Here is a 21,968-nt window from a genome sequence, read left to right as displayed (position 1 = left end):
CCTCTGGCGCACCTGCACGATGCAGTGTATACAGCTGCTACAGGGGTGCTTCTATGTAGTCCACCAGTCTAACTACATCTGCTACCATTGCTAATGACCTGTTCACTGAATCACATCAGACGTGTCTCACGAGACTAGCTGGGCTCGTACCCCCATATCACATCACACATGTCGTAATCAAAATCATATCGTAGCGTCGTCCTAACGCCGCACATGCTGACGTCCGCTGTGCTTCGGGCAGACCTGTACACGCCGCTGATGGCCGTGTGCTGCTCGTCGCACTACTCGGACGAGACGGCCGGCCAGGTAGTGTCGGGGCTGCTGGCGGCCGGCGCCGCCGTCACGGCCGCCGACCGGCACCGCCGCACGCCGCTCCTGTACGCCGCCAAGGAGGGCAAGAGCGGCGTGGTGCGCCAGCTGCTGGCCGCCGGCGCCGAACCCGGCCGCCAGGACACCATGGGCTGGACGGTCAGCGCGCAGTGAACGGGACCGGCGCCTCACTAGGCGGGGAGGGATAAGGAGAGAGGATGATGGGCTGGACTGCAGGGCTGCTCGTGATGGTGAAGTGAACCTGACGTCGGACTGCCGCCGTGGTGGGCCTGGCGTTCGTCTGGATTCGGTGCATAATATTTGAGGGCGGTTAGTAGACCTTGAATGTGGTGGGATGCATGATGGATTGTATAGGAGTAATGTAAGCAAGACGTCAGCTGACACTGAAAATTGTTAGATAGTCGGCGCATTGCGTAATACCCGTTTCAGACCCTGTTTTTGCTCAGCCGGAAGACCCCCCCGGCCCATTATGATTGCCCCGAGTGTGTCGAACCATGCGTGCTGAAACGTTGACGCGGCCTGGCGCCCTCACGCGAGGAGGGCTATAGCGGGGTCGCCGCAGTCGCCGTCAGGGTAGCTGGACGCCCTGCTGACCCTGCTGTCCTCTCAGGCGATGATGCACGCCGCCAGCCGGGGCTACGGCCACATCGTGCGCCACCTGGTGGAGGCCGGCGCCGACGGCGCCATCTATAACCTCAGCGGCCAGACGGCGGCCGACCTGGCACAGGCCAACGGCTATCACGCGGTGAGTACCTCTGCCCACGGCAGCTGGGGAGGGGGAGGGGTGGGCAGCCACCCCTTCTGATGGGAGTGGAGGCTGACTCAGCACTGGCGCAAACTTAAGCTGAGGCATGGATGCAGATATGTGACAAGAGATGACATCAACTGACATGCCAGTGGAAGTGAATTTGTGTGTTCTTTTCACCAGCGTGTATGGCTAAGGAATGTACAGATGTGGATAGGATGATAAGATGTGGCTCACTTCAAGTGGTTTGCTGCTCCACAATTAAATGGATACAACTGATGCACATGATTGCCTGTGGGCAATGTGCCATTTTGCACATGCCATTGTCTGTAAAGAAACACATAATAGCCTTCATCAAAGAAGTCTCTGGTTTTCCATTCATTCAGTGTAATGTGGGTATGTTCCAATGGAAGAGACACAGGTTCCTGAAAACAAGTTTGAGAACAACTGGACAATCACACAGTTATAATGGTTTCGCTCTGAGGCAGGACAGTAACCAGACCGATTACTGGGGGGTGCACCAGCTTGCCATCAAAGAACAAACTCTGAGGCAGGACAGTAACCAGACCGATTACTGGAGGGTGCACCAGCTTGCCATCAAAGAACAAACTCTGAGGCAGGACAGTAACCAGACCGATTACTGGAGGGTGCACCAGCTTGCCATCAAAGAACAAACTCTGAGGCAGGACAGTAACCAGACCGATTACTGGAGGGTGCACCAGCTTGCCATCAAAGAACAAACTCTGAGGCAGGACAGTAACCAGACCGAATTACTGGGGGGTGCACCAGCTTGCCATCAAAGAACAAACTCTGAGGCAGGACAGTAACCAGACCGATTACTGGAGGGTGCACCAGCTTTTTATCAAAGAGGGACACTTGGCATCAGCATGATATATTTTTTTCTGAAACACAATAATTCTGGTACAGATTTGTTACCTGCAGTTGTAGAAGTTGTTAATTGCATTTGTGAGGAACATTATGCATACAGATAAGGCTTTAGCAATAGTCTTATTCCTTATAAGACTGTTATTCCTCATATAAGGTTACTACTTTTGTCTTATTTGTTTACAGTTGGCTGCAGATCACAACATAAAACAAAGTGGATCCGGTTGTTGTGCAAACCTTTATGCCTCAAACCCCAGGATTACATGCAACAAGGCTTGGGCGCCCCACAGGTGCCACACGACACACGGGCGCGCGACGCACTCGCCTCATTCCCGACCCACTCCCAGAGGAGGTTCGATGCTTCTGGTGACCAGGACAATCCCCTGACTTCCCAGGGGTTATTTTGACACCGGAAGGTCAGGTGGATCCACGCCGTGAAGCATTCGTGCTATGCGGACGGAGACTGAGGTTTCTCTTGGTGGCACTTAAGAAATTGTGGGAAAACCCCCTCATCCCCTTCATTTCATCTGGGCGCAGCGACGGAACTGAGACTCCCCCTCGCTCGGGCAGTTATTAAGAGGCCATCGCACGGACGCGTTACTTTGTTTGTCGCGCGGATCATTGGCCATTGGCCGCATTGGGACACGCACTATCGCCGCCGAGGTGTCGTAACACTCCCCCCCCCCCCCCCCGCAGCGCCGGCTCAGTTTGCAGCAGGGGCCGGGGGACCGTCGCGCGGGAGATTGAAATGCGACGCCTCCACGGCCACCTCCCAGTCTCGACTGGCGTCTAGGGTGGAGCGAGGGGCCTGGTATCAACGCTAGTTGCGAGTGTCAGGCATTGGGCGGGCTTGTAGTGTTAGTTGGATGCTGCGGCCGCGCTCATGTGTCCGGTGATCAGAGTTGATCTCGCCGACAAAAATAGTGGTGCTGTGCAGTTAAATGTTGCGACGGTTTTTTCGTTGAAGTACGCTGCGGATCCAAATTACTACATTTTGATATGCTGAAAAGCGCATGTATGTCCATTAATGGAGAAATAGTAAGGGCTCCGATCGTGTATACTTGTGGCGCGATATGCTGTATGCCCGGCTAGCTCAGTCGGTAGAGCATGGGACTCTTAATCCCAGGGTCGTGGGTTCGAGCCCCACGTTGGGCGAGGTTTTCGCGTCCCGAATTTTGTGTTTTTCGGTTCATGGTCTCAGTCCAAACAAGGAATTGTCCTTCCGATTGTTCGAATGCCCGCTGACAGGCCTCCCTCCTCTTTGCTATTATGGGGAATATCTGCCCACCCTGCAGCTCCTACTGGATTTCTGGATTCCTAGTCCAATACCCGCCGACTCGGTAGAGCATGAGTCTTTGAATCCCAGGTTCGTGGTTTCGAGCCCCACTTCGGGTTAAGTTTTTGCGTGATAACTCAATTTATTTATTGATACATTGTTGCCAGTGGAGACCGCGAAGTGCTTTTTGGTTTGTCCAAATGTGCACGTGTAAGGCAGTAATGTTCAATGCTTGATTTTCAATTTTCAATGTAAATAAATCATTGGAATGGGTGGACAAACGGAGTTGTAGGAAGTCCCCCTCCCCCCCCCCCCCCAGCAACATTCAAAAACCGTTTGGACAAGTCTTATTGGTCTGAAGGTCTCATTTATGGCTAAACTCATGCAGGCCAGATGGTAAGATTAGTTTCGAGGATGTGTGCGGAACCTGAGGCGGGTTGACCTCGGTAGGCCATTGTGGATCTTCGTTGGCCAGATTTCTTTCATTTCCGTTCATGCCTTTATTCCATTCGTCTCAGTTTTGCACCAACACATTGCAGGCCAGTTTCTACCTTATCGTGCCGAATAGCCAGGAGCTTAAAGCATGTATTGCTTATATCAATAAGTCGTGTTTCGACAGGGCTCAGGCGATCTCTCGAGGCTGAATCTGCTTGGAGGCTGGGAGATATGTGGCATATGGGAATCCGGTGAAACAGAGCATCGTCAATTGGTGAATGGCGCGCGTTGCGGGGCGAGAGGCATGTTGGAGGGCATTGTGAGCCCCTCGAAGAAAAAATGCATTTTAGTCTACGAGCTGGTCAACATGTGGCGTCTTCCGATGGCCAGTATACGTATTTAACAGCTGCGATCTCCTTGCGCGGGAATACTGCGCAGCATTGATGATAACATGAGCCGTATGGGAGTCCATCATCATATCGCAGTGCTGTCACCATCACGGCAGTGCCTCAAATCCAAGTGCTGCAGCGCCATGAGCTGCAAGAAGAGCGAAAGTGCGAAATCTCTGCGAAAAAGTGCGAAAATCCAAGTGCAAAATCTTTTGTTCTGTATTCGGTTAGGACCAGCGATTAAGGTACACGATTCTTGAGTCTGGGATAATTTAGTAAGACAACGTGTTGGGTTGGCCATCCCTTTCAAAGAAACGACATACACTCGTCACAATAATACGTGTATTTACGCAGCACCTGCACTAGGATACATCAGAACCTGCATACTGTGCTGAAGATAGTCTTCGACTGTGTTGCTGGGGCGGGCCGAACATCACCGATGCCATGGTGATTTATGTCGCATTTGCGCGGCGTTGGTAGTTTCTAATGCTCGCTTTAGTTAGAGTCGAACTGGCAGCTTCCCACACTGCTTGCAGCATCGTTGACAAGTCTGTACGAACATCATGACAGCTTCTCGGTACATGGACTCAAGGTGTCTGCGGCTGCTTTCGTATTGAAGATTTTTACTGTTCTGAAACTGTGGCCGCCATTTTGTGCACCTTAAGACACAATTCACCATGAGAACCACGCACATTGTGACGCACGCGGTGTCGTGTTTTGCGATCACAGTCTGAGATTGGGTGTCCCCGTAAACGCTAGGGGGTCACCGTGCCGCCGCTCCAAAATCCGACACGACGACGACGACAACAACGGAGACTCTCTGGACCGCCGGTTACATAGCTCAGGTGTCCTCCTTCCCGTCGGCCGGGGATCCCAGTCCCGTCGGGCTGCGTGTGGCAGCGCGCTCTGCTCTGGTGATAGTTGATCCCCCTCCATGGCCGTGACGCCCGCCCTCGGACTGGGCGCATTTCCTGAGGGGACGCCATTTTGACCTGGTGGCCGACTTGGCTGCAGTGCCCCTCCTGATCACGAACGAACAGCCAGGAGGCAAGGGTCCAACTTAGCGCGATAAGCTGGGATGAAGCTGTCGATACCTGCCAGTTGTTCAGAGCTGTTCTTTATCTAGTTGACAGTTGGATTGTGTTTAGCGCGCAGTAGCGTTTGTGACGGACGTTCGGGGTGACGTGGCACGCTGGTCAGCAAACAGACGTGATAATGTATGCTTCGATACGTTTGTGACGTGCAATTCACGTATGTTAGTTTCCCAGGTTGTGTTAGTTTCTGAAGCAAGCGACTGATGTTGCATCAGTCAGCTTGCATGACGGTCGAACAACAAGGCCGTCTTATTCGGCGCACGGTGCCCAGGATTGAATTCAAGCTGGCGATTAGGAGCCCTGCGCACCGCCAGTGTCACCAATCCTGCCTCCCTCCTACGCCGCGATCGCATGTATTTATATTCTGATTTGTGCTCGCGCGTCGCGAGGCAAGCCTACGCAATGCGGCCGTTCTGAACACAGAGCCCACGGTCAGAAATGGGGCGCTCATCAATCAGCATGTCGAGATGTTTCCCAAACCTTAGTGGATGAATGTGGTATCACATTATCGTGTGCAGTCGTCGATACTTTTTAAAAGGCGCTTAAGTTGAAGGGTCCTCGACTGCTCGGTCTGGCGAGACCGGCGAGATCGCCGTGCTATTTTGGTTATGCTCGGTTCGCTGAGCTTGGTAAGCGCTTTTGCAGGAGGTAATGCAGCTTGGAAACTGTACGCCGACCTTAATCGGCGAAAAGTCAACATGCGTTGGAAAATATTGCAAGTACGTTAACCTTGCTCTGAAAGGCGGAGGGTCGACGCCTCGCCCCCTCGTAGTTCTTTCTGCGGATATTTCCCGGACATGCCACGCAATAGCGCCGAGCCTTTCAGCAACCCCTGGGACGCTCATTATACAGGCCTTGCCATTTCAAGAACACCGTTTTGCTTAAAATTGTACGAGAAACACATCCGCACATGTTTAATGCTGTTACAGTCCATGATTCCGTGACGGTTGGCCTGTAAAGCTGATAAAGTATCAGTTTCCAGAACAATGCGCCTTTGGCCTCGCCTAGTGCGGCCAATTATTGATACTGTAACCTAAAACTAGAAACAAATCGCGAGATGTGACAGAGACGAGCCCACTCAGGTTTTCAGAAGCTCTATCATATTATAGTTAAGGCGAGATGAGTCTAACGAAACATGAGGTGAACATGTAGAGTCATCTGCTTAGTGCACCGTGGGGCGGCGTTCTTTGGTGCTCGCAAAACGTTTCAAAAGCGTAAGCGGCCTCGTGTGTGATGTGGTGCCGGGCTGGCAACAGTGCCTCGTCGGCTTAGGACCAACGAAGGTAATTTTAACTCCCGAGCTGTCTGGTTGTATTTTTGTCAGGAAGTAGCCAAATCTTGTGTCGAGGCGTGACAGTTGGACCATAAACCACGCCTTCGCCAGGGAAAAGGCGAGGGAAGGGGGCAGGAAAAGTGTGGGCGATCTAACAGACTTCGTCTCTTCATCGTCACCTACTCTCTTTTTCAAGCCGTATGCTGGCTTTCTGGCCTAAATTCACGGTTTTGAGCTTATGTACGAAGCCGCCAGCCTGAAGGTGTTCACCACCACCTGGAGTGCTCCTGCCCCTGTCCTCTGCTACCCTGACCCAAAACATTTTCGCCCATGTAAGAAAATACAAAGTCATTCGCCCTACTGACGGCCAAGAAATGTGAAACAAATAACAAGAACACCACGAAGCCAAAGAGAATGCAACCATAGGGTGACTATGCTTCAGACGAGGAGTGGGAGAACTGATGCTTAGAAATGGATTGTGCGAACTGATGCTGAGAAATGGATTGTGCGAGAAGCTCATTCATTGGTTAATGTACATACACTAGAAGAGGTAATTGAGTCATTCCAAGTCTGGTGACTGAGGTCACTAGTACCATCACCCAGGTTATTCAGAAACTACTAAACAACGCTTATTTGATACAAGACTGCATGTTTGGGAGGAAAGTTAGTACGTGTGTTGTTAACGTCCCTGCAGATTCTGTGGAGCAGGCAGGGCAGAGCAAGCTGGGCAGGGTAGGCAGAGCGGGCCGGGCAGGGCGGAGTAGTTAGGGCACAGTAGACAGGACAGGGTACGCGGAACAGGGTAGACAAGGCCGGGTAGGCAGGGCAGAGCAAGCTGGGCAAGGTAGGCCGGGCGGAGTAGTTAGGGCACAGTAGACAGGACAGGGTACACAGAACAGGGTAGACAAGGCCGGGTAGGCAGGGCAGAGCAAGCTGGGCAAGGTAGGCAGGGCGGAGTAGTTAGGGCATAGTAGACGGGACAGGGTACACAGAACAGGGTAGACAAGGCCGGGCAGGCAGGGCAGAGCAAGCTGGGCAGGGTAGGCAGAGCGGACCAGGCAGAGCAGAGTAGTCAGGGCACGGTAGACAGGACAGGGTACACAGAACAGGGCAGACAGGGCCGGGTAGGCAGGGGCGGGAGGTGTTTGTGGGCCGGAGGTACTGTTGTTTTCATTCGTCCTGCCGAGGATTTTAAGTGGCACAGGACGATGATTACGCTAAGTTTAGCCTGCCTGTTATCTTACCGTGAGCTTTCTGCCGTTTGAATTGGCGCTGCCTTCCTCAAGTTTTAGATATGGTCGGGTCGATAATCGATGTGTCGCGCGCCTCATCTGTCACACCACTCCACCCGCCTCACCTTGTCACACCACTCCTCTACTACATCCGCCACTCCGTCACTTCACCCGCGAATGCTATCCCCTCCAATCTGAGTACCCATCTGACTCATACGTTTTACCTCTGCCGAGCGCAACAGCCGTTTTGAGCCGGCTGACCTGTTGACACCAGCTGCTATCAGGTCTGCCAGACAGTGGTCTGAGTCCGCAGTGTGACCCGCCGCGTGTGCCGCCTGTCCCAGATCGCCGACCTGCTGAGCCGCGCTCTCGGTGGGCCCGTCAGCTCGGATGACCTCGCCACGCTCATGGAAAAGGAGAACTCGCAGAGCCAGCAGACGCAAAGCAGGTGAGCGGCGTCCGCGCGCTCTCGCGGGTCGCCCGGTGACGCGCACCGGAGTGCTGCAACGCGTCCATAGCCACGCCGAAGAACGCGGACACCTGAACTTTGCAAATGGCGCGGATATGTGATTGTCGCCGGCGCCGCTTCAGGCTGGCATTGAACGTGGTGAGCGTGGCGATGCCAAACTTGGCCTGCTGCCGCCGCCGCCGGCCGCTTCAGTAGAGCGTGCTCGTGGGTCGCGGCCCGCCACGGGTTCGACTGAGACCCGCGCTGAATGCGGCGTTGAATACGGCTCATTACGTCATTCAGCGGCGCCACCCCTCCGGCCTCTTTCACCGGGCCGGCGCCGGGCCGGTGAAAGAGGCCGGATGTCCCGCAATACGGCTGACAACACACGCCACCGCCTGTCGACAGCGTGTTCGGCGAGCTAGAGATGGTGCTGTGCGGCCTGGAGCTGCAGCACCTGATCCCGTTGTTCCACGCGCACGGCGTCAGCTTCGTGTCCTTCCTGCGCTTCACCGACGAGGACCTGGACCGCATGAAGCTGGAGAAGGTGCGGCACAGCCTGCCGCGGCGGCCTGCGCTCGGACACCGATGGTCGCTCGGCGTCACGTTTGCGTCCGTCACGTTTGCGTCCGTCACGTTTGCGTCGCGGGCCGACCGAAACCAGCGACGTGATTTCCGCGAGGATCTCACGTCCCTCGTGGAGTTCAGCGTGGGGTCGGCGATGGCAGGAAATCAGTATGTCTGCCGTTTAGCCACGCCCCGTGCTTCTGGCTACCGCCGACGTGTTTCGTTTGGCGACGGAGTTCCTGGGATAAATGTAAGGTTGGTCGGGGGTGCACGGTAAGCGCGGACTCTGGATAACTGGAAAGGTAGGCTGATTGGTCAAAGGTGGTACGTCGAACGGTGGGCACGATTAGACGCGTGAGTTCGTCGTTTTCTTTGGACATTTTCGTCATTCGCTTTGCACTTTGTAAGTTTTTAATGTGTGAGGTATTTAGATGAGCTTGCGCGTAGCGAAAAAAGACCATACCATGTGAACGATGATCGCATTTTGCTCTCTTCGTCGACTTTCAAACTGCTCTGTGTCTGTGATAACGCCCCACTTCTCCATATCTGTTTTTCGTATTTTGCAGCTAACGATTCGCTTACACTGTCGTCCGCTGCCTTCTTTTGTCATTGTTTCTTCACATATCCTTTTGCATGTATGTGCGTCAGAAATTAAGCTGCCTGCGTCTTTTAGATGAAAGGCGGTTTCTAGAATCGGGGATCGACATCAGTCGCTGAGCACGCTCTTGCGGCTAGCGGGTCACCCTTGCGATCTAGACGTACCTCCACCCCGCACGGCCCATCGCTGCGCGTCCTGCGCGCCGGGTCGACCCGACCCGGGCCTCCGTCTGCGTGCCTCTGTGTGTGGCTGTGGTGGTGTGCAGTGTCGGGCGCCGGCCGGCCGCTCGCTGGGACCACCTGACGGCCTGCCGACGCCCCCGGCTCGCTACGGCGGCGCCTTGCAGGTGGGCGAGCGGCGCAAGATACTGGACGGCATCCGCGAGATCCACCTCCGTGAGTGGGAGCGTTCCAGTCTGCCCACGCTCCACTACAAGAAGTACCTGACGTGAGTACGGCCGGCCGCGCCGCGCGCCACGTGAGGAGAGGCCGGCGATAGCGGCGGCGGCGCCGCGCGCCTCCGTAAGAGGGGAGAGTGCAGCCAGACTGATCCGGCGGTTCGGCGTGGGGCTGGGGTTCTCGCGGTGCCAGCGGGACTGGAGATGAGATAGGAGGCGTGCTGGATGGAGTCTGGGACCGGGTTCGAGTCCTGTGGGGCTCGGTGGCCGTTTCCCGGTGAGAGAGGAGCGTAGGTTCTGCGATGTGACTCTACGATGACTCGCGTACGCAATGTCCGCCGTTCTCGCAGCTTCCGAACCGCTGAGCTGTTGAAGGTGTGACTGTGGGCCGTTTGACCGGCTGAGACAGGAATGTGTCATGATTCGCTGTCTGGGTACGACTGAGATGGGAACGGGTGATGGTGCGCTGTCTGGGTCTGACTGAGATGGGAACGGGTGATGGTGCGCTGTCTGGGTACGGCTGAGATGGAAACGGGTGATGGTCCGCTGTCTGGGTCTGACTGAGATGGAAACGGGCGATGGTCCGCTGTCTGGGTACGACTGAGATGGGAACGGGCGATGGTGCGCTGTCTGGGTACGGCTGAGATGGGAACGGGCGATGGTCCGCTGTCTGGGTACGGCTGAGATGGGAACGGGTGGTGGTGCGCTGTCTGGGTATCCACAGAGTCCATAGACACCGTGGCTGTATTCTGAACGTGCTTATGTGTGCGTCTCTCTTCCCATGCCCCCCCCCCCCCCCCCGGTACATACCCCTGCGGTGTTGTCGCCTGGTCGCTAAGCTGTTCGATGGTGTCGGAGAGTGGGGTCAGATGTCGCGGCTGCGAAACTCGGCGACAAGATCCTTGTATTCCGTTCTGGTTCGTCGGTGCGGTTCGGTGAGTGCCTCTCGTGTACTGATCGCTGGACTGTACTCGACAGCTGGGACTGTTTGGCCTTTGTCGACGCGTTATTTAGTTAAGTTGGAAAGGAACGACGATGTCAGAGGATATTTGAATCACGTCACGCTTGGTATGACCCACGTCGACCTGTATTTTAGCTTGAAAGGAATGATAATGTTGGATGTTACTCTGATCGAACTAGGCCCAGCGCGGCTCGGTATCCCCAAGTCCCATTACCATCATAATAGGACCGGTCTCGGGAATGGCTCAGCCAGGAAGCCTGATGTGTAGCGATGAGGAAACCTGATAGGCATAATCACTGGGCTCATTTGACCCCGAGCTGTGTTTCCCGGAGGCCTGATGAGATGACTGTCCTTGCACAGCGTCCGAGCCAGCTTAGGAAACGGCAGACCATATGCGGGGTTCTGGCGCCGGCTCCAATAAATGACAAGAGCTCCCAACGGGAGGCCAGCTGTCCGCGGAGGGCCGGAAACATTTGACTGAGTCAACGAAAACCCATGAATGTGTTCTGTTGCGGAGTGGTGTTTTACGAACGTATTGCGATGGTCGGACCACTTCTTAGCCAGATATCTTCGTTTTTTGGAAGGATCGAGGGAATTGCGTTGGATCAATAAGGTATACGTTGCTTCCTCCGCTAGCTCCTCTCTTCCAATTAGCCATCTGTCTATCAGCAAGGAGATGTCGCTACTGCAGGGCAGTTTGACCAAAATACGTTATGACTCGGCCATCCAATGAAAACATGTTTGATTACCCGCCCGGTCGTCCTGTATCATGGATTCAGTTCCCCTCGTTAAGGAGGCATAGAGGACCCATCCCTCTCGTCTATACCCGGTACCAAAGTTCTGAGGGTACTCACCACCGAAGTGCGAACGCTGCCGACACCTATTGCATGCTTCGCGTACTACAAAAATGAATTAATATCGAAATCACAACCACCCGATGTGCCTGTCAGTTGCTGTTTGGCCGACGTTGTTTTAGAAATAAGATTGTAACAGGTCTGTAGGCTCCTTTTTTAGTTTAATGGTCAATAACGTATTATACAATGAAGTTAAAGAGTGCTGAGAGTGCTGCAATTGCAACATTGCAAACACCGTAGGACAAATTGGCAATTATCAGAATTATTCATTGATCCATACCAAGGTAGAAGCTGCACATTGTGGGTTAGCAAGATAAATGGATAAATCTGATATTCTCAGTTTTTGGCTACTTTTATAGTATGTACGTATGTAGGTAGCGCGGTGGGTGGTGGTATGTAGCTAGCGCAGTAATTATACAATAGTTGTCGATATGCAACAGGCAGCGAAATAAAGGATCCTTTGGTGACAAGAGCGTAAGCACCATTATATCATGTCCAAATTTGGTCGAGACCCGGCGGCTGAGTCCGGTCTTATTCAACTCTGTGTACCTTCCATTGGCTTTACGTCAGCAATACAGCCTTAAGATCGCACCAAATAAACGAAAAGAAAATCGAAAAAACACCAACGTACGTTTAGCACCCATTCAAAGCAGCGAAGGGTAGTGCTGTGCTCGTGAAACTAGTGTACTGACGTTTAGTTGCCGACAAATTTCGAGGGTTTGCAGTAGCTCTGTTGGTATTAATGCCGTCAGGAGCTCTGTTGGCTGTTGGTATTAATGTTGTCAGTAGATCCGTCGGTATTAATCTCGTCAGCAGCTCTGTTGGTATTAATGTCGTCAGGAGCTCTTTCGGTATTGTTCCTGCTCGAAACATCATGTGGAATTCGTTGCAAGCGAGGCTGCTGGCTGAGTGAGGATTAATTAATTCATGATATATTTCGATTCGAGCAACCTGGTTCGCACGTCACACGTTCTACACGCCGACATATTTGCGAGCGATGAACTTGCGAACGATGATCGCGGTGTCATACAGTGTTCAGTAACAAGAAGCGCAGTTCCTTACAAGCTTTGCCGTGTAAGCTGTGGGGCATTTCCTTACAAGCTTTTTCACGAGCTGTAATTTGCGCTCAACATTGCAACATGAAAAAGGATGGTCGTTCCCATACGATTGTCATGAGAAACGGGGAACTTAAGTTTTTCGTGGTACCACAAGGTCCACCTATTCTGACGGAGGGGGAACAGGCGATCTGTAACCGGACAAGTGTGGGTGGATCTGTTCAGGCGCTCATGCGCAGCACGAGAGCAAACCAGGGGCCCGCCCGCTCGTTTTTTTTGTGAGTGTTGCAGTTGCCTGTGCTGGTTCGCAGGACCACACCACGGAAACGGGCGTATGTGGACGTGTGTCTCTTTGGTGCTCGTATGTGGACGTGTGTCTCTTTGGTGCTCGTATGTGGACGTGTGTCTCTTTGGTGCTCGACACCTCGGACGTGACTGCCAGACACGTGAGGATGCATTGGGCCGTCTCAGCGTCTCGGGTCGCCTCATCGCTTATTCTGCGCCGGCCTCATGCGGTGTAAAAAGCTTGGCTGTACATACCGAGTGTGAGGCAGATGTACATGACAAACGTTAGTTGAACGATAACTTACGGGGGGGGGGGGGAGGAATGAGGCACGTGACGTATCGTTCATCTCGGACCTTGGCGCCGGGGCCAGGGTAACCTGACGCCGGGCTAACATGAGGCCGGCGCAGAATGAGCGATGGTGCGACCCGGGACGCGGAGACTCCCAAAGGCGTCCTCACGCGTCTGGCAGTGACGCACAAGGCGTCGAGCAATACAGACGCACTCATCTACATGCGTCCGTTTCCGTGGTGGGGTTCTTACATCGGCCCAGTGTGAAGGGAGGGGGCGGAGGTTGCATTTGTAAATGACTAGTGCTAGATTCGGGGTGGTCAAAACAGAAAAATCAGCATCACGGTTCAAGGCGTGTCGTCTAGAAACTACTACACAATCACAACTCTGGTGGCTGGTCCACAGGTACACCAGCGTTCCTCCGGCGACGACCAATGACATCCCGTTTTGTTTGAATCAGCCACGCGAACGATACGCTGAGGACTGATCGAGGATAAATGGGTCCAAACAGAGTTCGGAGGCGTCACTGACCTTGTCAACGAGGCACACCCAGATAGCTTGTATTTTCGCAATCAAGTGATGTCAGGCAAGCCTGGGTCATTTCTGGGTGGAGCCGCCGACGGAAACGGCAAGGCTGGCCAGGCCCATGGCCGCCTGCTCTCCAAACATGGGATTTGTGACCCCTCACTTAAATGCGAGATCACTGGGCATTTCCGTTTGTTGGTAAGACAAAAGAAAAAACCCTACTCCTCAGTGAAAAACCGGGATAATGGAGATGTAGTGCGTTGATATTTCGGCAACATGCCGGTATGAAAACGAATAGCAGAGTTGAATTCAGAATTGCCTGCCAATGATCCCACTGAATTTTTCATTTTTTAACAGCAAGCCACAGTTTTAACAGGACACCAATGTTCAGGGATTAAACAACGAGCTATTGCCAGCCATTATTACGATACAGGGCATATCTCAGAATTAGAATGCGCGAAATATGCGTGTATTTAAAGATATTCAAGCGAACAGGTATTATGCATCACGTTTCATTCAAACACGCAAGCGAGTTGAAGTAAACAGGCATTACAGATCACGCATCAGTTATGCATGCAAGCGATTCAAATTAAACAGGCATCGCGGACGACGTGTCAGGCATCACTTACACATGTTAACGATATTAAGCTAGCACACATCACACAGCACGGCACATCTCATGTTCGCACAATCGGTCATGAGCCCGGTACGTTAAGGTTTGGTCGCCGACTTTTTATGTGAACAGATTCAATTCTTTTCCTGTCTGGATGGTCCAGCACTTTGTAGGTGACTTTGAGCTCTAAAATGGGCAAAGGGTTTATACCTCCCTGAATTTTAGCCTGAGCGTGTTTCGTCAAAAAATGGCCACCGAAAGGGGTATTCCCTGTTTTGTTTTTAGCGTCCCACAGGTGTTCACTATACCTCGAACGGATAGGGCGCGTGGATTTCCCGACAGAGACGATGTTCCCCTCCCATGTTTTTTACTCAGTTTGCACTTAATTTCGTAATCCACGTTTTTTGCGTGCGAAACCCCTTGAAACACACACTTGCATAAATAACATCTTTTGCCACCCGGGCACTTAGGCGTCGAGATTGAAGATTTCACCAGAGGCCCCTGTAGCTTATTGCCATTCCTCCAAGCCATGCGTACGCAAAGTTTTTATTTTTTAACGATGTGTTTGATTTTCCAAAACAAGCGCTTATGTAGGTAGGGAAGCGTTAAAAATCCGTCGTCCGATGATTGTTCCTTCCTCCTATCACCCATACCCCACGCGTTTAAATATCAACGCATCTATATCTCCTTTCTCCTGGTTTTTCTCTGATGAATAAGGCTGTTTGTACTGTCTCATCTATGTGAGTAATGTTCCTCGCAAACACACATAACAACTTACGTAATTTCCGCCTGCTGAAATGCCACGAAAGATGCACATTCTAGTGCACTGGGAAGCTCCCCTCGATAGGGCTCCTAAGTCAGCTGACGCCGCTCACTGAGGTCTTGTTATTACTTGCATGTTACCAAAGCCATCCGACCGTCTCGTCCGGCACCGCGAATAATGTTTTGTGATGCATGCATAACGGAAGTGGGACTGCGGAATGAGGATTGGGAAATCGGTGAGGAAATGTTCAGAAATTTGGTTACTCACTTGGAGCAATTGGTTCCATCGTAAGGGCACCTATGTCTAGAAACTGCTCACGCTTTTTGTCTCGTCTTTGTATATGCTACTCATTCCATCATGTAAATTACAAATTACGTGAGCACAAAGAATGACAAGAAAGCGAGATGGTTCTTCGGCATGCCCATAAACACGCCTCCTGATTCACACATCCGGCAAAACTTCAGCATTTATTTTTGGAAGCAGCTGCTGTTACCCCCCCCCCCCCCCCCCACACACACTAGGGTTTTACTTTTCGCAGATTCTCTCCTTCCTGTCGATCAGTAGGACGTGTTCGATTGTTCTCATCTCATGGATATATGGATATCAGAAGCTAACCAGTCATGCAACGAGCTCGCTAAGCCACGCAACGAGTTCGCTAAGTCACGCAACGAGTTCGCTAAGTCACGCGACAAGTTTGCTAAGTCACGCACTGACTCGCGGACAGCAAGTTTGGTGAGCCCATTGGCGCCTTCACAATCGCGCCTCTCGTTTCGGCCATCTATGCCCCTCCACGGACCGTTGGACAGTGCTTGCTGTGGTGAGCTGGTGGGAGCTCGCCGTCGCTGTGGCCCCCGGCTTCTCTGCCAGCCTGCTTTGGAGGAAGAGTGCTGACGTTAAGTTGCATTGCCTTCTATCTCCGTAGCGTTTCTATTGATGGGATGGAACTCCGCCATCTGGCGTGTATGTTTGGACGTGGCTGGGAGGATGACATGCGGCGCGCACATAGGCTGTCAAAGAGGCTTAGACATGACTTTGATTAAGATTCGTGATAAAACGATAGGGAGCCCGTTGGAGCACTTCGTGCATAACCACTTGCTGTCGACGGGCCCCAGAACTCGAATATTGTCACCACCAAAACAAGACATTGTTGTGTAACAACAGGTAAGAAAACTATTCTGGCCAGACACATTCCCCAGGTTGTACACCACGCAACCCAACACACGCACGCCCCGCCGCTACCGGCACGTTCTGTGGCTCTCCGCCGGTGCCATGTGGCCCGCTGCCGCCCTGACCGCCAGGCGCCGTGCCCGCGGCCTTACGTCCGCCATCCATGTCTGCCGTCTCACGTCCGCCGTCCGTGTCCGCGGCCTCACGCCCGCCGTCCATGTCCGCGGCGTCACGCCCGCCGTCCGTGCCCGTGGCCTGACGCTCGCCGTCCATGCCCGCGGCGTCACGCCCGCCGTCCGTGTCCGCGGCCTCACGCCCGCCGTCCATGCCTGCGGCCTGACGTCCGCCGTCCGTGTCCGCGGCCTCACGCCCGCCGTCCATGCCTGCGGCCTGACGTCCGCCGTCCGTGTCCGCGGCCTCACGCCCGCCGTCCGTGTCCGCGGCCTCACGCCCGCCGTCCGTGTCCGCGGCCTCACGCCCGCCGTCCGTGTCCGCGGCCTCACGTCCGCCGTCCGTGTCCGCGGCTGGCGGTCCGAGCCGCGGCCGGACGCTGCTCTGCGCTCGACCCCGTCGCCACCGCAGTGGAGCGTGCCTCAGGTCTCGCGGCTGCCGTCCTGCGGCGACCCGTCTCCGGGGAGCTGGGGCGGCACCGGACCAAGCCTGCCTCCACGGCACCCGGGGGGCGCTCAGGCTCGCTGCCGCCGCCGCCGCCTGCTGCCCGGCCGGGATGAAGGGGTCGCCTAGCCGCGGTTAGGTCGCGTGTCCGGCTGTGATTTGCTGCTTGCCGAGCTTGTGTCCCGCGGTCGCCGTTTGTTACCCGGTGATTGCCAGGATACCTCCGCTGTTAACGTTTAAGTCCTGTCGTTAGCATGTGCCTATCTGGGTCTACATTGTCAACTCCCTCGCCATGGCCGTTACCTGGGCCTGCTCTGGCAGTCGCTGGTACCGGCCATGCGGTCCGCGCGGTCTCACGGCCACGACATGCGTCCTTCTGCTCTGCGGTCTCCGTCCTGCGGACACGTCCCGCGGTGTCCATGTCACCCAGCGTCCGGCCACCCTCGCCCCCATGATGACCCGACCATCGATGGGAGGAGCCGGGGTCCGGCGTGTGGTGCCGGTCACCCCTGGCCGTCCGGTGCTCCGCGCGCCCTCTGTCGGTGACCGCCGCGGCCAGCGGTCACCGCTGGCCGTCCGGTGCTCCGCGTGCCCTCTGTCGGTGACCGCCGCGGCCAACGGTCACCGCTGGCCGTCCGGTGCTCCGCGTGCCCTCTGTCGGTGACCGCCGCGGCCAGCGGTCATCGCTGGCCATCCGGTGCTCCGCGTGCCCCCTGTCGGTAACCGCCGCGGCCAGCGGTCGAATCCGGCGCGGACCGGCATGCTCCCGGCGCGGTGTTCTCAGTGCCGGTCGTTGTAGCCCTGGCGGACGTCAATTAACGAGCGTGTCCGGCGCCTGCCCGATGGGAATGACCATTTGGAAATGGGGTCGCCAGTGCCATCCCCGCCCGCCGCCCTGATGCCCGAAACCGATGCAGTGCGCGCTTCGGTATCCGGCTGGGATGCTGAGCGTGTGTTGGTGACGCTTGGAGTGGTTGGTTTCAGACCGGGGTATTGGGTTTGCGGGCGCAAAACATCAGACAGTTCTGGTGGATGTTGGTAAACGCGATGGTTAACCTTTGATTGCATACCATATTGGATGCCTTGCAGGCTTAAAACTTTGTCCATTATCTTGTCTTGACTACGACTATCTGATGATGAACCTGTCCCTTCCCAGCTGTCCTGACGCAGTCAATCTGTCGATGAACCCGTCCCTCCCCAGGTGTCCGGGCACAGTCTGATGATGATCCCGTCCCTCCCCAGGTGTCTGGACGTCGTCAGTCTGGTGATGAACCCGTCCCCCCCCCCCCCCCCCCCCGGTGTCCGGACACAGTCAGTCTGGTGGTGAACCCGTCCCTCCCCAGGTGTCCGGACTCAGTCAGTCTGGTGATGAACCCGTCCCTCCCCAGGTGTCCGGACACAGCCAGTCTGATGATGAACCCGTCCCTCCCCAGGTGTCCGGACGCGGCCAGTCTGATGGCGAACGTCTCGCGCCACATCCGGCTGATCCATGCGTCAGTCGGGTACCTCCGGGATCAGATCCAGGCTCGGCCCCGTATCCTGGAGCTGGGACAGGACACCGCCGGCGTCGCGTGAGTCTGTCCGCTGCCAGCTGATCTTGTCTCCTGCCAGCTGATGTTGTCTGCTTCCAGCTGATGTCGTCTCCTGCCAGCTGACGTTGTCTCTTGCCAGCTGCGCTATCCTGGGCCAGCTACTGCGGCGCCCACATGGTTCCGAGGACTTTGGGTGAACTTTTAGGCAGTGTCCTAGAATTGCTGACTTTGGGTGTAAAGCAGCATCCCCCCCCCATATTTTATGTGATTTTTTTACTCCTGTCTGACATTGTCTAATCGCACATGCCAAACCCCTATTCCCGTTTTGAGGCTTTTAGATGTCATCCAAAGCCGAGCTCACTTGAAACCACCAAGCATAAACGAGGCTCCGCAAAACCTGGACACCTATGGCTATGTCCTACCGCACCTACATCTGAATCATGTCTATGTATCCACAGAGCACGGGCGCCAGGTACCTCCAAGCCCAAGAACCCGAGCGACCCCAGCCGCTTGCACAAATTACGTTTGGTTGTTCACAAAATGCATCACAGCCTGCAGCTGTGCGCCAAAGGCAAGGTTTTCACGCATTCCCTATTTGTTTGGTCTCACCACCACACCACGAAAGCAGAGGCTGGTGCAAACACCAGCAAGGCCTGGTAGAGAATTTTGCTCCACGTACTTCTTTTTTGCCAAGGAAACTTGACTACTAAATTGCATCGCTCCCGAAATGCAGGAGAGAAAAGTTCAAGAAATGTCTTTTAATTCAAACTTACAAGATGAATATCACCATTTCAGCACTTCTATTAACAGATTTTGATTCAAATCAGCCGATTACAAAATTTTGCGAGAAAAGTATCAGTCTTTGTATCCATTTAGCTACTTTTGTTTTTCTTCACATCATGCCAGTGTGATACCACTTTATTTTCTCCTTCCTTTTCGATTGCCTTTAGAGTTGCCATCTGCTGCTTAAAATGTTGACCAATTTCTCTGCAAGAAGCTCCAACTGCAAGCTCGTACGTATTTAATACATAAATTGGATTGATTCGCCAGCCGCCCAAACATGTTTGATATGCACCCAAGCGTGAACAATTCACAGGGAATGGAGGAGACAATTTGAAGCACGGAACTTATTTTTACCGCCATCTTTTGCAGTCTTTAACCTTCGGTTAACCGTTTTCTTGGTTCATAGCGGTGCGCAATAATGATAAATACAAGCCTTTCGGGTGTCTGACCCACCAGGCTACCCGGCAAGGCTATTCCAATGCTGCCATATACAGCCTTGGGACAGACCTGACGCAGCTAATACAGAAGTGTTTGATGGCGAAATTCTGCCGTCCGGAGATGTTTATCATGCACACCTCTGGCTTGTTTCGCATTTTAATCTCGTAGGTTGGTGGGCATGATTGATATTTATATTTGGGGGGGGGGGTGAGTCGGAGGACTCTGTCTGCCAGCAGACCATACAAAAGGTACTGAATTTTTGTTTTGGGGGGAGCAGGAAGAAGCCAGTAAGTCTCCTGTGGACCAAGTAATTATGTACCTTACCTGCTTTAAGCACATGATTGGTAACTAGAATTGGCCATTTTCTGTTTTAAGGCATTGAGGTTTGCCATAAGACAAATTATGATGTCCCAAGGCATGCAATGGGCTTATTTGGTTCCATATTCTTGGTTAATTGTCCCAAATTTCTTAAAGGGGTCCCTCACGGCTGCCTTAGCCAGATGTTTTCTATGGTTGTCATGGTTTGCTGACGGCCAAATGACTGTACTGTATATATGCACTAAATTTATAACTTAGGGATACTGTAAGCTGCATAGCAATTATAATATGACTTAAATATTGCTATGTAACAAATAGTCAGACTACCCCTTTTAAAATGTGAAGTCAGCATCTCAAATTTTGTCATTAGATATGAATAAACAAGCTCAACTGGATGCATTTGGTGCAGCTGAAAAGGCAAGCAGCAATACTGACATGGTGATCTAAGAGTTATGTTATTTTTGGAAAAGAGAAATTGTTTTGTGGAGCATACCCATTATTGCCCTTGACATAGGTTAACCATGACAATCAAAATAAGTTGTTCAAAGTGATTTTAAGTGTTTTGATTTGGTGTGTTGTCAACTTTGTCTGATGTCAACAAGCATACACTAATGAAGTGAATAAAAATGCAAGTTGAAACCAGCTAAAAACTAGCTTTGAATATCATGTTTTTATCACAAGCGCCGCTGTCAACAGATAGGTGAGTTGAGATGATGTTCATCATATAGGCTAAGTGGGGTTAAGTTGGTCAAGTGCATGGCAAGTGGCGATAGGAATTGTGCAAGAATCAGTAACTCACAACTGCTGCTGCGATACGAACAGGTTATACAGGATGAGATGATGTAAGGCCTCTTTAGGTTAGGCATAGGCTACTTTCATGTAAATAAGCATTGGTATTTTGTAAGAAACAGTGACAAAATGTTTGTTTTCCCTGACCCCATCTTAACAGAAGCCAGAATTATGTCTATTGTGTTTGACTTGGTGATGGGCTGATGTGCAGAAGTCCAAGGTTTTGTGTTTGAGTGTTTTATGCTTGTTGAATTTTCTGTTGTTATTTTGTTGTTGAATTCCTTTGCTCTGTTCTGTTTTAAAAGTGCTCTGGAAGGGAATTGAAAAGTGCAGCATCAAATTATTGGTGTTAATAATTTGTTATGCTCATGAACACTGTCGCGAAATTACTGTACTTTAACACGCGCCCGGTTGGCCGGCTAGATACCCTTCGCGCGGGTAGGGGGGTCAATTTACCCCCCCCCCCCCTCTGAGATCTCGGGAACTAAGAAAGCTAGAGGCACCAAATTTACAGGATGTCTTGACCTACACGTGAACTCACTCAGGTTAAGGTTTCAGCTTCTTAGGTCATGACCTTCAGGTCGAATAAGGTCGAACAAGGTCAAAGTCCAGGTTGGTCTCCAAAGCGCCCCTAGAGCCTAGGCAACTGTCTCTAAGCAAAAGGTCACAAGCCCATTTGAGGTCATTGACCTTGTTTGACCTTTTCAAGGCCATGGTGACCAAAATGATACAAGACTGCTCGTTGTATTGCATTTGAATTAGCGACAAAGATTACGCTAGGCAGTATGTTCCTAGGACAAAACGTTCGACCGGGGTCATCTTAGGTCAGTGGTCTGTTCTGACCTCTAAGAAGCCAATTGAAGATGTATAATGCGGTTCCTGCTGTCAATAAATGCGAAATGTGCGCCAGAAACTATCCCATACAGCAAGCCCTAGAGTAATAGATCATGTTGGTTTTGACCGTGGTCTGACCATCATACCTGAGCTTAGGTCATCGTAATTTGCTTATTCAATATTTGTGGTGCCTAAGAAAGCATCTCAGAGATGTATGTCTTCGTCAAATACTCCGTTCTTATATCAGATTGAACGGTTCCCTAGAAATTGCCTTCGCTGAAACCATGACCTAACTTTGACCTGCCATAGGTCAGTGACATTACAAGCTAAATATAAAATTCAAAATGTCAAACGATCTGCTATTCAATTTTCTACAGCTATGCAAAATTTGGCGCGGTTACGCCGCGCCGTTCAGAAACCATTCGGGAAAAGCCCTCGGGGGGGGGGGGGGGTCAACTTGCTCCCCCCACCCGAGCGC

The 21,968-nt window shown here is 52.8% G+C and overlaps 1 protein-coding gene and 1 non-coding gene across 2 annotated transcripts in view; both read left to right on the top strand.

The window, feature by feature from the left end:
- The first annotated feature begins 349 nt into the window (after window positions 1-349).
- Window positions 350-21,968, top strand: part of LOC119109326 (ankyrin repeat, SAM and basic leucine zipper domain-containing protein 1) — a 35,734-nt gene continuing 14,115 nt past the window's right edge. The window contains exons 1-6 of the mRNA XM_037232935.1: window positions 350-468; window positions 941-1,075; window positions 8,004-8,107; window positions 8,516-8,654; window positions 9,619-9,719; window positions 18,230-18,367. Coding sequence (XP_037088830.1) covers window positions 457-468; window positions 941-1,075; window positions 8,004-8,107; window positions 8,516-8,654; window positions 9,619-9,719; window positions 18,230-18,367 — 629 coding nt within the window. The 5' untranslated portion in view covers window positions 350-456. The remainder of the gene's footprint in view (window positions 469-940; window positions 1,076-8,003; window positions 8,108-8,515; window positions 8,655-9,618; window positions 9,720-18,229; window positions 18,368-21,968) is intronic.
- On the top strand, window positions 3,043-3,115 carry TRNAK-CUU (transfer RNA lysine (anticodon CUU)). Its single transcript has one exon. It is a non-coding gene; the product is annotated as a tRNA-Lys (tRNA).

Source organism: Pollicipes pollicipes, unplaced genomic scaffold, assembly GCF_011947565.3.
Source record: "Pollicipes pollicipes isolate AB1234 unplaced genomic scaffold, Ppol_2.1 Scaffold_7231;HRSCAF=8579_pilon_pilon_pilon, whole genome shotgun sequence".
NCBI lineage: Eukaryota > Metazoa > Arthropoda > Thecostraca > Pollicipedomorpha > Pollicipedidae > Pollicipes > Pollicipes pollicipes.
Note: the sequence above shows the minus strand (reverse complement) of the source record. Positions and strands in the feature narration are given on the sequence as shown.